Below are 13,583 nucleotides of genomic sequence, written 5' to 3' on the forward strand. Positions count from 1 at the left end.
CCCTGCTGGCCCCCAGCCCTTGTAACAAATGACTCCTCCCCTGAGCCCTTAAAGCAGACCCCTGCGCAACACCCCGACCCAAGCCCTTTTAAAAAATACCCCTCCCCTGAGCCCTAAAAGCAGACCCCTGTGTGATCCCCGCTGACACCCTGCCCTTGTAAAAGCAAAAAACTCCTCCTCCCCTGAGTCCTAAAAGCAGACCACTATGTGACTCTTTACCCCCCCACACCCCCGTTTCTAAAAAAAAAAAAAATACCCCTCCCTTGAGCCCTAAAATCAGACCCCTGTTTGACCCGGCCCCCTGCCCCTCCCACCCCCAGCCCTTTTAAAAAATATTACCCCCCCCCCAGCCCTTGGCCCTAAAACTGTAGCCCTCCACCCAGGCCCAATCCCCCTTACCTCTCTACGATGAAGAGGCAGCTCTTCTGAGGCATGGCGCATGTCGTAAAGAGGAAGCGGAAGGGTCACTCTGTTTCCTTTAACAACGCCCATAGTCTTTACCACCCTTACTACATGTCCTTACCACCAGTACCACACATGTACCTTTACCATACATATCTGTACATCGTAATTAGTTGTAAAGGCATGTGTGGTAAAGGCATATGCATTGTAAAAATGCGTGGTAAAGGCTGTCCTTGGTAACGGTGCATGTGTTATAACACATGCGTGGTAAAGACTATGTTGTAATGGCTGTTTCGCACTGTGGTCTACCCTCGCAACAATGGGAATTAACTCTGCATTGTTAGATGTACTTATTAGACTACACAAGAGTAACTTAGTGCAAGTGCTGTATCTGGGTACATCTATAGGCAGGCTAGCGATGCTGCAAAGAACACAAAATGCTGCAGCCCGGATGCTTCTTAGACTACCAAAATGGTTTTCTATTAGCCACGGTCTGGCCGAACTTCACTGGCTCCCAGTTAAACACAGATTTGCTTATAAAGCCCTGTGCTTCACACATAAGATAATGAATCTGAGGGGTCCCAGATATCTCTTCGCCCTGATCAAGGCTCACACTCCCTGCGGAACACTCAGATCGGGAGAAGCAGTGCTGGCAGTAATCCCCAGAGGACACCGGCAAGACTAGAGGACTGCTCCTTTGGGCTGGGCGCAGCCAAGCTCTGGAATTCAATGCCAATTAACCTAAGACGTGAATAGTCCGAGGCAAGTTTCCGGATGAATCTGAAGACGTGGCTTTTTAGACAGAGTTGAAAGTCCACTCGCACCGGACTCGTCAGGGCCTGATATGCTCAGCGTGGGGAGTAACCATGTGCTTTATAAATCTAAAATTCAATCTAGTAAGGTGAGGGATGGGTGTCAAGTTGACGGATCGCATACCAGTTAAGCAAGGAGTGCGCCAGGGATGCGTCTTCGCCCCAACCTTGTTTTCAATTTATGTAAACGATGCAGTTCAATATCTGAGTGCAAGTGTTCATGACTCCCCCAGGCTGGGCGGTTGTTACAAACGACACCCTTCTACTATCTCACACTCCATCTGGGCTTCAAAACTTGCTCAACGAATTTGTTAACTTTTGTGATCATCGAGGCCTAGAAGTGAACACCTTAAAAACTAAGATCATGGTGTTCAAACCTCTTAGATCAAGCAGTGGTCGTTTCCCGATGAAGGGGTGGAACCTAAAAATTGTAGACAAATTTGACTATTTAGGGGTTAAAATAAATAAAACCTGAACTTGGAAATCTCATATCCAAAAATGCAAATTAACCTTGCCTCATAGTGCATTGGCGCTAATAGAGAGATATAAAGCAACCACCCCTAAATTTGTTTCCCCGGCAATCAAAGTATACAGGGCAAAGGTACATACAGCTGCACTGTATGAGGTGGAAATCTGGGGGGTTTAAAACACCAGTTGCTTGACTGTTAAAGAAAATAGCTTTTTAAGATAGCTAATCAATTTGCTGCAGAGCACTCTACTGGACTAGGCTCTGGTCTACCCTGGAGCTACAGCATTATGGCCTTGCTGCAGAAGAAGTTTTGACTGTGGGCAAAGTGCATCTCATCCCATGGTTTTCGCACATCAAATCTTAATGATTTAGGTATAAATGCATATTGGAGCAATCCCTCATCAATTAATAACAGTGCCAAGGCCGTAGTAAAAGCTGCCTTTTGGAACAGCAAGCTCAAAGCCCATCAAGGTAATGCCAAATCAAGGGGCCTGATGGGAGAATTTGTATCTATCCAACCTGTACCTGCTCTGGGAACCATATGTGGATGCAATCTAACCACCTCCGGCTTGCACATTGTTTGTAAAAGTTAGGTTGGGCACACTGCTGGAAACCAGTTTACTTGTAATTGGAAATCCAACTGCACCAAATAATCATTATGTGCACTCTGTAACAATACGACTGGGGAGGTTAACATGTTTTATTCGTTTGTCCTGCATATGTCAGGCCAAGGCGGACCTGGATCAAGCCAAATTGCATTGTCCTAGGCGTTAGACTTTTTTAAGTTTCTTACCGAATTCTACTAAGTGACACTACCTCTTATAGTTTTTGGTTAATAAGGAAGAGGCTGGGTATCTTATTATGACCCTCCTAGATCTATAATCTCATAAACTTTCCTTAACAAATGACCAATTTACTATTATGTCGGCTAGCCTCAAATAACTTGGTTTTACATAAGCTGAATTCAACATCAACTTTACTTAATCAACCAAGCTTCTGACCTGCCTGGGCCTTGTATAATTAAGATTGTGACTTTAGCATGCTATGTTATAATATCCTTTATATTTACCTATGCACTTTACTAAATCAAACATGCCTATAAAATTCTTGGCCATTGTATAATTTAGATTTGTGACTTCAGATTCTATGTTATAATACTTTTTATATTTGCCTGGTACTTTTTGGCTGTTTTAAATATCTTATTGTTAAAAATCGTTCTCTTTAATAACTATTTTATATATCAATAATCTTTTATATTTGATTGTCTTCTAGCTTTGAGGTATGATACTTTTATGAGTTAGTTCCTGAAATAAACATCATTTCAATTAAATTCATTCATATACTAAGTAAAGCATATAAACCATTCTCTTGTAAAGTTTGAAATGCCAAATAAACGAGTTATATGTTCAGACTCAAAATGTGAATAATTCAAGATATCATTGATATAGCTAACTACTAACACGTCTAAGTAGTCCTAAAATACTTCATTTGCAAAGAACTAAATATTTGTTTAGGCTGTATGACATCTTGAAGTCAGTTTTTCATCCATCCCCTTTCCCAATCCTTTTCAGGTTTTAGGCTCCCTTCACATATAATTTAGACAAAATAGTGACCAATTTGGCCTAATCAAGGATGACTGAGATGAGTGGAAGAGAATTCTGATTCTTCATTGTTATTCTATTCAAGCCCATTCCTGAGATTCATTATAAGTTCTCTGCTCACCACTGGCTTCAGATACACAGGGCAGTGGTATGAATGCAGGCGAATAACAGGGCTAAATGAAACAATTGGCAAAATTGTAATAGATTAGATCATTTCCTTGGACAAAAGTACATGAAACAGCATCTTCAGTTAAAGCTAAAATTAAAAAGGCAACCTGGTCCTAGAAGGACAATGGTCAACACAGAAAATGCAGCTAAATCAGTGTTAAAAATTGGTGAAACTTTTTGGCTTCCCCAGCTTACTGTTCAGGCCGTGCCAAAAAGGCGGGTGGAAGCCCTGAGATTAAAGGATTCTGGGACATTCTTGCAACCAAAGCCAAGGCTGGTGATTGCGGTGATGCAACAAATATAAATGTATTAGTCAAAGACAAACATTTTAGGGTACCTGAAGGTGCCCCTCCTACTTGAAAAAGAGTAGTTAAAGGTGTCAGCCTAGTCTGTAAATCTAGCATGCAGGCGGGATTCTAAACCCTAGGGGTGGCCAGTTTCACTTGAACCTTTTCCAGAGTCGTGAAAATTGACGACCGCAAGGCCACGAGAGCTTCCATTCTGCCCAGGTGTCAGAATTACTTGGTCTAGTCAATATGTCAAGGCTCAGTTACTTACGCTGTAGCAGAATGCATCAACTTGCTGCCCTCGCCTTGGAGAAGTAGCCACAAGAGAATCTCCTAATAAGTTTGGGACAAGGGGTTATGAAATGAATGTTGGAGATATAATTCTGTAGACAATGAGATCTGGTTACTGGTTTACGTAAGATTGCAAAATTGAATTGTATAATGACTGAAGGCATGAACCTGTAAGATATTGGCATGTACAGTGGTGATTCACTCATGAGGACTCCTCCGGAGGAAAGACCGAATAAAGGGTTGCTGGCAGAGCTAAAGCCCTGTAGTGAACATCTCGTAATTCACATTGGCATTTCCCCACAAAGTTGGTATTCCCAGCCCTCAAACATATACACCTTATTCTATTTCTTAGTTCTTTTTCAAAGTCTTTAATCATTTGTTTAATGTTTTTCAAATATACTGTCTGGATTTCTCTGGAAATCTTTGCTGTCTTACTTCAAAGCTCTCCTTATAATGTTACATACAAAATTAAATTTCCTCTGAAGTCTTGAGTCAGATCTCTTAGTACTTTGTTATACTGCTTTCTCAAGTCTTTCAATCAGCAAGGTTCTAAGTTTGCTATTTTTCTTATCGATCTTTGAAGTGTTTTAAAATGCCTTACCTAAAGTAACTTCATATGCAGCTGAACTGTTCCATACATTTGTACTATGAATCCAAAATCTGCCTGTTTTCAAAGTCTCCCTAATTACAAAATGTTCTCATGATTTATTGAAACCCTATCCTACCTAAGCACTCTTGACTAGATCATTAACAGCCTTCAAAGACCAGCTTTAGGGTAGCGCACCAACATTGTTACTGCTTCCTAGGGTAACAATATTGCCTATCATTGAAGACTGGGCAATGTTTCCTCAAATACTAGGACTTAACCCAAAATGGCTTTCAAATCTGGTGGATCCTAAAAGATTTCAAAATGGTTGCTGGATGCGGAAAGGTCTCAAAGGATTAGAACGTTATCTTGCTAGCAGTCTCTTGATACATGAGACTCCAAGATGTCCCAATGTTTGGCACATCTTGACAAGCCTGTCTAAGAGAAAGTATTTTGAGGCCACAATGTCTCCTACGAGAGCTGGCCCCCAGACCCTAAATGTAATGACCGCAATACCTTTGTGGTCAGTGGGAACTAGTTGGTGGAACTAGTAGCCCAGACCATGTGAAACTTGAGTCCTGAGAATGCGATGCAAACCCAGAGTAACCTGATATGCTAGGTTCTGTTTGTATATATTTGTTTAGATAAAACTTAAGTGCATAGTCTTAAAATTGATTCAGGAGTGGCAAGTACCCCTTTAAGCAGCAGAAACACTAATGGACAGTGACTTGCTTCTTTTATTCTAATTTCTCCCAACCTGTTACACACCATGGCTTGGTGCAGTGTAGAAGGGCTACTGAAGATAACATTCACTCTCTCCCCTTTAAACACTGTCTCTTCACCTACCTTCAGTCTTGCATCTACAGATGCCATAGTCAAAATGTACTCTTACCAATATCACTATGAATTGTCACATCATCCTATCCAATTTACTCCTCCTGGCGCCCTCTGTGGCCATCAAAAAAATAAATCAATTTTTCTTAATGATAGCCTCGTCTTTTTAAGCATCACTAATACTGTTCTCTCTTAGTTTATTTATAAAGTTTTATATAGAGGGAACATAACCTGTGAGGGTTCAGAGCGCTTTACAGATGATCAGAAAATAAGAAAACAAGAAGGCAAAAAGCATAATCAGCAGAGGTACAAACTGTGTAGAATAACAAATAAGAAGGTAATATATCCAGGACAAGTCAATGGGACAATAGGCATGATCCGACAGTCAACTAATGATCATTGGAGTAGATCTTGAATCAAATGATTGGAAATAAGAAAACAATCAAGTAAACAACAAACTAATCAATAGAAGTAAAAGAGAAAATTGTGTATGTTCACAAACTGCAGAAGGCAATATTTTGGACATGTCTAGTGGATAATGGGCAAGGAGCTACAGTCTAGTAATAATCATGGGTGTAGATCAGGATCAAAATGGATGACCCAGGGCAGAAATGTGTTTATGAGTAGTAATTTAACTTCTTTTTTGAGAGATGCAGTTGAGGGACTCAGCCTGATTTCGGGTGGTAAGGAATTCCAAATTCGTGGGGCAATACCAGGGAAAGTTCTGTTGCTAGTTCACCTCTTTACTTTGGATCAGTCCTGCCTGATACTCTGTTGACCCTCTCCTGTCCTTGGAAGCTTTTACTCGTCTTTTGAGTTCAATTAACACTGTTGTCAAGCAATTCCTAAATATTCTTGGTCTGTTTCTTAACCCCCATCTTTGAAACTAATTGGCTTACAGGTTTACTGCTGTTCAAGAATGGATGGTCCAACCTTTCTGTATGCCATACTCCTCCCACAAAGAAGTCATCAACCTCCCATTACCAGTATCTGGGTTAGCCCTCCACTTATCCATATCAGTCTCTCTCTGAATTCAAGGTCAGATTGGAACCACATGGTTTTATTAATTGATCACACTTGCCTTATAATGTTGCCACCTCAACTCACTTCCGACTGACTCCATCTCCTCAAGACCAGAATGCCAGAATGACACACCCCACAGCGTGTTTAGTAATGAACCTGAGAATGTTTCCAGTTACTAACAAACCAGACCTTTCGAATTGTGACCACCGCGGACTTTCCCACTAATACATTTTCCAACAAACCTCATCATTGCTGTTTGCATACTTGTCAGATTTCTTCTCACCTTCAATACCTCCTGATGGCAGAATCTTCATAGGTTCCTGATAGTAGACCACAAATTGGTACATAGTTAATACTTCCTATGCCACCATGGAAGCTTTTCCCACACATCCCATTGACTCATGTCTGTACAGAAAGCCCATTGCCATAGTCAAAGATCCCTGTGCTGCTTCAAGAATAAGGTAATTTGCTCTGAGCATACTTGCACTAAAATACCCTCTTTGTGCTGCTGAGATAATTGATTACCCTTCTCAAAATCCAGGGGAGTGCTAGCGCCACCTGTGCTGCCCACAAGTTGCAACACTAAGATTTGTCCTATCTTACATAACCCTTGAAGCACATCTGGCCCTTGCAATATACACACCGGTCCCTGAACGAGATTTTAACATTTGCACACACCCTTCTGCCACCTTCATTATCAATTTGTGTGTAACACCAGCAGCAAAATCTACTGTATGCATAGCCAGTGCACACAAAATCAATTATGGTTATTGCATTGGACATGTATGACTTAAAATATAGCCTCGACCTGTGAAAACAAAGTAAAGGATTAGTTTGGAAATGGACTTCAATTGGTATAGGGCAATTAGAGTATAAAGTAATGGTAATAGTGACTTGTTTTCATATAGCGCTAGATACCTGTTTTTTGCCATTTTGAAGCAACAAACTGTTTAATGTACGTTTCTTTTACTTTTATGTGAAGTGTTGAAATAAACAGTTGATTATACTTGGCTCATGCACTATTTTTTAATTCGCAGTTGGCTTGCCTACTCGGAAGCTCAGTACAAAGGAACAATGACAATTTTGGAACCAGGTCCATCACCTATTCCTGCAGATTTCCAATCCCTGCGACCTTTGAAGATGGTAGGGTAATAGGTGCCTCTTTCCCACTTCACTTTGTTTAAACTTTTCTGTGTGCACAATGAGCGCACACGTATAAAATGGTGTGTACATATACAAATTACTAATTTGGGCGTCTTATAGCAGATATCACAGTGAAGAAGGAACCACAAGATAATCTGTACTGCCTGTTTAGAATTGAGTTGACTGTGATGTGTGAATGCGAGAGAAGAAAGCAAATTAGTTACCCTCATTGTGAATTTCAAGGTATTTTTGTCTTCCAATAATAATCCTCAACTTCCAAGAGGGAGAACTTTTACATAATATTCTGGTGTAAATTTCCTTTGTTCCCTTGTGTTTAGTGCTGGCGAATCCAAAAGGTTACACACGGTTCATGAAGCCTACTCATGAGAAATAGAGGACAAGAGTGAGTGAAAATATCCCTTGCGTCTGTCCAGCAGGCAATTCTCATTGATAAGCAAGAGATGTTGAGATGCAGCTAATTTAACATTGCACGTATACTTCCTGGAAGGCGAACAGTTCATCTGTGTACTGATTGGCAGGAGTGGAAATGAGCTGCAGCTGGCATGTGCCTTAATTGTATTTGAGTCTCTGTCGGATTCCTGATTAGTATGATCTGGCGTCCGCATGTGACTAAAGCCTGTTTTAATGCCACATGTGCTTTCACTCCGGAGTGGGGGATACTATTCGAGTGCCAGCCAGAGTTGGAGTGACTGTAATGTTGCCATGGAACGATGATGCTGGAACGGACGGAAAGCGGCGTGTGAGGAAGTTCATGGAGAGATTGGGATTGAGTTGAAGGCTAGACAACGTTGCATATGAGGGCTTCTGAACTACTTTGAATAAAAGGTCGTCCGGGAATAGAGATTTTGTTTTAGAAATCGACCGCGACCCCGCACATGTTAAATCATGCGATTGCTCCTGGGCACCCAAGCTCGCCAGTTTTTAGGATAATCATGTGCCATAGTCCAGTGCGAGCCCAATATTACGATGTCGCCGTTTGGACCGGGTGGACCAAGTGTTAGAGTCTCACCCTCAGGATTTACAAACATCCGGTCTACTTCCTACCAGAAAGAGAAATATATTTAATGGGCCTCATTAGTAGGAAATAAATCACAATTCGTTATAAGTTCTGGGACATAAGTTCCATTCTCATAGAATGTGGCATGAAAGTAGTCTTTAGGAAACTGCAGTTTGATTATGATTCAAATAGTGCAAAAGGTATTGTGCTTGTGATGCATAACCAGTTGTCAAGAAAATGATCTTGTCTTGTCACATATGATGTAAGATTGCTGCAAACGAATTGTAGAATCACAAAGAAAACCCAAGCATGTGCAAGATTTTTTTTTTATATGGCCACAGATGGAATAGTCTCAAGATAACAATCGTACACAGTCAGTAACAAACTGCCATCTTTTTTTTTTTTGTTTAAGAAGTTTTTATTGAATTTTCAGAGAAAAAGAAAAAGAAGAACAAATGCTACAATAAACAAATATTCCAATATAGCGCCATAAAGAGATAGTATATAAACGAAGTTGGTTAACAATAACTGGGCAAACAAAAAAGGATCAATAATAGGGCAATTTAAGGAAAAGGCACTGATAAATGGGATAGGAGGAAAAGGGGGGAAGAAAAGAGAAAAGACCAAAGAGAGGAGAGGGAAAGAGAAAAGAGAAAGCCAGAGAGAGAAGAAAGTGAAAAGAGAATGAATTATCACATGGGAGGGTGCGAGGAGAGATAAGTAGTAAAAGGGAGCCAAAGAAGATCAGCTTTGATTTTTTGGGAAACAGAAGAGGAGGAAACAGAAGCAATCCTATGTTCGTCACAAATAAAATTCCACCAAGTAATTGACGACAGTTTAGAATTGTCTTTCCATGCAGACAGGATCACTTTAAATGCTAATGCAATAAAAAGATCAAATAACCTAGAACTAGGTAAAACAGTTTCCATATCAGGAGCTAAAGAACCTAAAAAGATATTTACAAAAGTTAAGGTTGCATTAAAGTTGAAAACTGACATGCATACATTCCAAATTGAATTCCAAAAAGATAGAACAGATGCACATTCATATAGCTGATGAACTAATGTACCAGTTTCGGTAGAGCAGGACCAGCAAAGGGGAGAGGATGTAGGGGAAAACTTACAAATAGCAACAGGAGTAATAATGGCTCTATGATACAGAAAAAACAGAGATTGGGTTATCCTGGCTGCAGCCGAAACTTTAAATAATTTCGATCATAATTTGTCCCAACTATCAATAGAAAGAGAGATGGATAGGTCCATTTCCCATGTACTTTCAATGTTGGACTTAGAGCGAACATTAGCATTAGATAACAATAACTTATAAACAGTGGCAGCCTTAAGTTTATGCGCCGGGAATAGAGAATATAATGGTGAAGAGGGTATTAAAGGGGGCGGAACTGATGGGAGAGAGTAAGTAGCTAATTGGGGTTGTATAGCATTAGAGATAATAATGTATTCCTTGTAAAAGGAGTCAGGGAGCTGATATCGTGTCTGTAGTTCTTGGAAGGAGATGATAGAAAACCCATTCAAAAACTGATGCACAAAAAAAATCTCCTTTTCCTTCCAGTACTTGTAATAGAAAGATCTACCTTTATATTTAAGAAATTTGTTATACCATAGGGTGGAGATTAAAAAACACTGGATAGGGGATAGGTCTTTAAGAAATGTATTGTACAGCAATTCACGGGAGTATTTTAATACAGGACTTTTAGACAAAAAGGTGCAGTTGGACATAAATGTAACATGCTGAAACTGAAACTCTTTTAGGAGCGACCGCTCAAAGATAATCCAACGAGGAATAGGCGTATCCCCGAAATCGAAGGCCAATGAGAAAGATTGTTTAATCAAGAAAGCAGAGTGGTATACTTTAAAATTAGGGAAGCGCACTCCCCCCTCTTCTTTGGGGCGAATAAGTTTGTTCAAAGCAATGCGGGAGTGCTTATTGTTCCATAAAAATTTAATGCATAGAGAGTTTAATTGGAAAAAGAATGTGTTAGGGATTTTGACAGGGAGCATAGAAACCGTGTAAAGGATATGAGGAGTGACCATCATCTTAATAGTATCTAGTCTACCCCACCATGATAAAAATAAAGGGGACCATACGAGGAGAAGAGATTTCAATTTATTCATTAGTGCGTTAAACGTAAATTTGATAGTATCCGCTATATTAGAGGCAAACCAAATGCCAAGGTATTTAATTTTGGAGGGACACCATGCAAAGGCAGTATCCGCAAACATAAATTGATAACATATCGAATTTAAAGGGAGAACCTCTGTTTTAGATAGGTTAAGTTTGTACCCAGAAATGGAAGAGTAAAGGCGGACTTCCTCTAAAAAAGGGGGAAGGGATTCATTACGATTGGACATGTATACCAATATATCATCCGCGTAGGCAGATAATTTAGTTTCAACAGAAGCAGAGGCAAAACCCTTAATTTTGGAATTGGTTCTAATACGCTCAAGGAAGGGTTCCAAACACAGGATAAAAAGTAATGGGGAGAGAGGACAACCTTGTCTGGTGCCTCTAGATAGGGGAAAAAATTGAGAAAATTGGTTATTAACAAAAATACTAGCCCTCGGACAAGAGTATAACAGTTTGATAAAAGAAATAAAATTAGGGCCTAAACCAAACCATTGTAGTGTATGAAACATAAACTGCCAATTTATACGATCGAATGCTTTTTCAGCGTCCAGAGACAAAGCAGCCAGAGGATCTTTATAATTTTTACCATGGGACAGGATGTTCATGAACATTCTAGCATTATCGGAAGCCAGTCTACCTTTGACAAAACCCACCTGGTCAGTCTTAATCAGAAGGGGTATGATAGAATCAAGCCGAGACGCAATAATCTTAGCGAAGATCTTGCAGTCGTAATTAATTAGGGAGATTGGGCGAAAATTTTTACAAAAAGAGTGGTCCTTATCAGGCTTAGGGATAATGACGATCAAGGCATCCATAAAGGAGCCAGATGCTTTCGCATCAGTAATGAAGGAATTAAACAGTTGCAATAATTTAGGGGCAAACAAAGATTTGAAAGTACAATAAAACTCTACCGGTAAGCCGTCCGGACCAGGGGCTTTTGACTTCTTTAAAGCTTGTAGGGCAGTAAGTATCTCTTGTAAAGTAATATCCGCCTCTAAAGCGGAAAACTCAGCATTCAGAGACGGGGGAGCAGGGAGTCCAGAGAAAAACTTATCAAGGTTGTGAGAGGAGGGGAATGTGTCGTCTGAATAAAGAGATCGATAATAGTCATGAAAGACCGCTGCAATTTCTTCATCAGAGGACACCAGATTATTGGAGGATTCATCCATGATCGGACCAATGGTCTTACGTTCAGAGCGAATTTTTAAATAATTCGCTAGCATTTTACCTGCTTTATTTTGCCCTTCATGAAATTTAGACTTAATTCTAAGTAAAACATTGCAGGCATCAACAGTCGCAATTTTGTTAAGGTTGGTTTTGGCTGTAATTAAATTCTTAAGTGAGTCAGCATTTTTGGAGGAGAAATAGTCATGTTCTAATTTTTTGAGCTGTTGTAATTGGTCCTCATACGTTTTCACATTGGCCTTCTTTTTCCGGGACACAAAGGAAATAGTGAAAGCACGAAGAGCCGCCTTAAAAGCATCCCAGTTGTTAGGAATGGAAGTGTCTGATGGGTTGTTAAAGGTAAAAAATTCGTTAATAAAGGAGGTGGCTTCTTTAAGATAAACTGTATCCGATAGCAGGTGAGTGTTGAACTTCCAGCGATTAAATTTGGTGGAGGTAAGTGAAAGGTCAAAAACAGCATAGACAGGGGCATGATCTGAGATAAAGATAGAGCCAATTTCAGATTTTTGGATAGATGGAAGAAGGGATTTGCTAACCAAGATATAATCAATTCTTGATCGGGTTTGGTGTACATTAGAAAAGAACGTATATTCCAACAAATCAGGGTTACAGGTTCTCCAGACATCATACATTGGGCGAGAGGCAATGGCCGATTGAAAGGATTTATGGGTCTTATCCGGTTGAAATTTGTACTTTGATAAGCGGTCCGAAAAAGGATCCAACCACTGATTAAAGTCGCCTGCTACAATAATATTAGGACAGTCTGCAGTGGAGAGGAGAATTTTGATATCATTCCAAAATTTTGGATCCGGTTTCACAGGGCCATAAATGTTTAACAAAACTAGCGTTTTATTGTATAAAACAATCTTGGCCATTACCCATCGACCTGCATCATCATTTTGAGAAGAAATAATTTGCACAGATAAAGTTTTGTGGAACAGTATGGCAACCCCCCCTTTTTTGTTGACAGCAGGAGAAAAAACAACTTGGCCTACCCACTGCCTTTTTAATTTCAGCGACTCGACATCATTACAATGAGTTTCTTGAAGAAAGGAAATTTGAGAGTTGAGTTTAGATAAATGAGAAATTACCTTTTGTCTTTTAACAGGGTTTCCAAGACCACGGACGTTCCACGTAACAAAATTACACATACGCGAGGGTCAGGGCAATGAGATACACATGATGAGGAAAAACTTCAAGGACAAAACGACACTGGAAGACAAAATGCGCATAGAGGTTACAAAAGGAAGCAACAGAACATAAAACCACATTACTAAGAAAAATCAACAAGCCTTTAGCAATGTAATAAATAAAGAGAGGTCTAAAAGCGTCACAACCGAGGTGAAGTGAAGGGAAAAAAGCAAAGAGGAAACATGGGAAATCTCGAAAGAGGAAAGGAGTGACGCACCAACCAAAGGAAGACTGAAGTAAGAGAGTGTGAAAAAGAACAGGGGAAGGAAAGAAGGTAAGCAGACGTAGAGAGTATAGGAAAGCAGAGAAAGAAAACAGGTCAAGGAAAAGAGTCCAGACCTGAAGGACATCAATAAAAAAGTGAAGTTGGAGCGTGATGAGACTGGAGAGAAGACAGCGGTATAAACCACATGGATAAGATTGGAAGC

The 13,583-nt window shown here is 40.1% G+C and overlaps 1 protein-coding gene across 4 annotated transcripts in view; it reads left to right on the top strand.

The window, feature by feature from the left end:
* CRYBG3 (crystallin beta-gamma domain containing 3) overlaps positions 1-13,583 on the top strand; it is a 1,479,538-nt gene that overhangs the window by 561,311 nt on the left and 904,644 nt on the right. For 3 of the 4 annotated variants that reach the window (XM_085622435.1, XM_085622436.1, XM_085622438.1), the window contains exon 9: positions 7,511-7,616. The exons of the other annotated variant lie outside the window; for it this stretch is intronic. In XM_085622435.1, coding sequence (XP_085478561.1) covers positions 7,511-7,616 — 106 coding nt within the window. The remainder of the gene's footprint in view (positions 1-7,510; positions 7,617-13,583) is intronic. 4 annotated transcript variants of the gene reach the window in all.

The sequence above is a fragment of the Triturus cristatus genome, chromosome 8, assembly GCF_964204655.1.
Source record: "Triturus cristatus chromosome 8, aTriCri1.1, whole genome shotgun sequence".
In the NCBI taxonomy this organism is placed as follows: Eukaryota; Metazoa; Chordata; class Amphibia; order Caudata; family Salamandridae; genus Triturus; species Triturus cristatus.